The 3,506-nt window shown below is 35.1% G+C and overlaps 1 protein-coding gene across 1 annotated transcript; it reads right to left on the reverse strand.

The window, feature by feature from the left end:
* Positions 1-550: 550 nt before the first annotated feature.
* On the reverse strand, positions 551-3,105 carry LOC114293788 (putative pectinesterase/pectinesterase inhibitor 20). The gene is made up of 2 exons (XM_028237917.2): positions 2,181-3,105; positions 551-1,503 (listed from the first exon to the last, which is right to left on the reverse strand). The coding sequence occupies exons 1-2, from the start codon at positions 3,073-3,075 to the stop codon at positions 812-814; spliced, it is 1,587 nt and encodes a 528-aa protein (XP_028093718.2). The 5' UTR covers positions 3,076-3,105; the 3' UTR covers positions 551-811.
* Between the last annotated feature and the right edge of the window lie 401 nt (positions 3,106-3,506).

The raw sequence follows: 3,506 nt of genomic DNA on the forward strand, positions 1-3,506 counted from the left end.
AAATCCAACCTGTCTCATTAGTGATCCCTAACAAAATTGATGGACTAATGGAGTTCCTCAAATAGATATAGAGTAATGTTAGGGATATCAAAATTTCTATCAAATATTTTATCAAATGTTTCACGGATTTGGGATGGTTGCTGTGCGGAGGTGCATAGCAGCCACTATTGTGTAGCTAAATGGACTCATTTCGGGGCCCATTTTGATAATCTAAACTGTTCACATTTTGTAATACATCAAGTAGAACATACTTGTACAAAATTAAATTAATCAGATATCGTTTATCCTTTCATCCATTTACATTTGTATCTATAAAAATAAATAATAATTGTGATTTAAAATATAAAACTATAAACTTTTTTCATAAATTTTTGAAAATTTTATCAAATCACCACTGAATACCATTCAATAATAATTTCTCCGAAAAATAATAGCCAAGTGGTTTGGGAATGAAAGAAAGTACAGGAACAGTAGACACCATATGAGCATGTATACTGTACACACTGTTGATTACTGGTGTTTTGTTGTGGGAGTTCCCAAGCCACATCATGAATAACACTAGAGACTGTTTACATTAAAACAAATAAATTACAACTCATAAGTAAGACATTTTCTTGGCATTCTTACATCATGGAATGTTATTTTGGAAGGGAAGAAAATTGAAAACAAATTTAATTCAAGAATGAAATAGCAAAAGGTGTTACACGTATTATACTTTTAAATAATAGTATCAAGATACTGATCAATATTGGCTATACAACTATATATCAACCAATATCAGATAGTATGTACCAATATTTAAAATCATAACTCACATTAAACCACCAATATAAGGGACTTTAGTTTGAGGTAACCAATGATCTCCAAATATGAAATTAGAGACAGTAAAATTCACTGCATCTGTTGCACCAATCACATGGTAACCAAGCCATGTGACCCGATTACTAGTATTGGACCCCGGTCCATAGTTATTATACTCTGCATAGTATGATGTGTTCAACGCAAAATCCCCAGACCACGGGGCCCACCCAGCAGGATTAATCAAGTAATCCATGAAGGATTGCATATAAACTACCGTCGAGTAAAGCTTCCATGGCCTGCCTAGGAAAGTCTGCGTCGTGCCATTGCTCGATGCCAAGTCCTGGGCAGCAGTAATGCTACAATTATGAATTGAAGTCCCAGTGTTTTGATTTATATCGGTCTTACCTTGCGCGGTAATTGTATTAGACTGGCCTAGCAAGGGAAGCCGCGGATATAAATTGCAATCCTGAAGAACAGTCGCGGCATTTCCAAAGATGAAATCGACGGTGCCATAGACATCGCATTGTCGGTAGAATTGCCGGAGGGAATGGGTGTAGAGGGTGTCTTGGTATCCTTCGAAACTGCAGTTGTAGAAAGTGGACAAGTCGGCGTCGTTTCTAAGTGCCACTGCCTGAAACTTTTGCGGTCCGGCGGTGTTGCGGATGGTTAGGTTTAGGGCCACAAATCCTTGGCCTTCCACAACTGCAAGAAGGTGTTTTTATTAAGAATGTTAGGTTTAGATGGTTTTGAAATGCTATGCATGCATAAATGAAGTTTATATATGGCATAGATTTTTTTTTTTTTCTTCTTTTTTTTGTGAATAACAATTTGTTCATAAGAAAATAAAATTTATAGACTAGATTTATTCAAAGTATTATTTACATTGTATCAAATTTAAATATATATTATATACTTTATTTTTAGGACACTTTTTTATTTACTATTTTGATTACCTAGTTTTTTCATTATTAATTGATTCAACTTTATTTTTAAACTAATAGAACTCAAACCTATCACATAATTATAAAAAATTATGTATAAATTTTATGTTTATATAATATTACTCTGCTTAAAAAAATATTACTCTACTTAAATAGTTACTTAAAGCAAGATAAATTTCATGTAGAAACTTTGTACAGAGCATGTTGAATTTTGACAAATTATAAAAGACGTTGTAATGTTTTAGTGACTAATGTTTCAAATTTATTGCACATGGATATGATTAATTGCATGTGGGTATAATTTATTGCATTGCTTAAATTTGCTAATTTTGTACCTCCTATATTTGCTTATGAGATGAAACTCATATTAATCAATATAATTAATTGCATTTGCATTGCTTAAAAGACCCTACAAAATACAATAAAATAAAACTTTACCAAATGTTGCAGAATTGAAAGTTGTCCACCCATCCGCCACGCTATGGTTACCGGTGATGATAGTATGGTTAATCCCATCTCCGATCATCATCAAGTAAGTTTGGTTCTTTGTAATCGTAACATACTCTTGGTAAACTCCGGCCACCACATAAATCACGAAATAGCCATTGCTACCGTTGCTATAAGTAGGCGCTGCCGCCACCGCAGCAGTGATATTGGTGAAGTTCCCACTACCATCCTGGTTCACCACCACCATTTGGCTCACATTCACCCCACCAGCACCACCACCAAAAAATAGTTGTGTCAGCAGCCCCCGCCCATGTCTGGCCTCATTGTGGGCCCAACCTTGCTTGAAAAGAGCTAGCGACACGCTATTCATCATGTTTCCATTGTTTAACGGAGTTAGAAGGGCATTTTGAATGGCTGAAGAAGGCAAAGTCGCAACTTGAAGCCCGTCTGAGCAAGTTTGTTGGTTGGTCAAGACAGCACTTAGTAAAGTATGTGTGTCATCAGCTTGTGAACTTTGAAGGGTGTCTGTAAAACCAATGGATTGGCTGGCATTGGACAAGAAATCTAGGTTTAAGCTGATGAGGTGTTGGCAATCCTGGAGAGCACGAATGGCGGTTTGAGACAATGTATTTTGGTTACTAAGGTAACTATTGATCAAAGAGAGAAGATTTTGAGTTGTTGCTAAGGACCGGCGGATGGAAAAACGGCCATAGTCATGTATGGTACTGCCAGGTTGGTTACCCGGCAACATGGATTTGCAAACGGAAGGGAAAGGAGTTGACCTACACACCGTATCGGGTGAGGAAGTTGTTGAGGGGATTGCAAGGGAGAGATGGAAGATGAGAAAGAGAGAGAAAATGCAAGTAGAGGAATGCATGGATGCCATGTTTGTTTGTGACGCTTAAGATTTGTAGGTAATAATGTGATGTGAGATGGTCAATATATAGTATTACTTGTGGAAACAATTTGAAATTAAATATTGTCAAAGTCGACTCTTTTGTCTGACAAAAAAACTTATTGATCTTGATTTGCAAGTCTGTCTCTCAAGAAAGTTTTGGGATAAGTAATTTTGGTTAAAATAGCCAATAAAAATAAAAAAATAATTAAAATTATCAATAAAATAAAATATTAAATTCAAAACATAATTACTTTATTTTTTTTCTCACAACTATCAAATTAACTACAAAAACAAAAGAAGTCAACTATTATGCCAAACACTACTTTTTTTTAACCAAGTTAAAATATCACTAAAAGGCCAAATAAAATAACCAAGTTTCTGAACAAGCCCTAAGATTTTGAAATTAATCCATTAATTGT

Source organism: Camellia sinensis, chromosome 5 (assembly GCF_055761805.1).
Source record: "Camellia sinensis isolate YWXY chromosome 5, ASM5576180v1, whole genome shotgun sequence".
Classification (NCBI taxonomy): domain Eukaryota; kingdom Viridiplantae; phylum Streptophyta; class Magnoliopsida; order Ericales; family Theaceae; genus Camellia; species Camellia sinensis.

Coding starts and splice junctions, on each gene's coding strand:
- LOC114293788 (XM_028237917.2), bottom strand. CDS start 3,075: ATGGCATCCATGCATTCCTCTACTTGCATTTTCTCTCTCTTTCTCATC. Junction 1,504..2,180: donor TTTCAATTCTGCAACATTTG/GTAAAGTTTTAT, acceptor ACCTTCTTGCAG/TTGTGGAAGGCCAAGGATTT.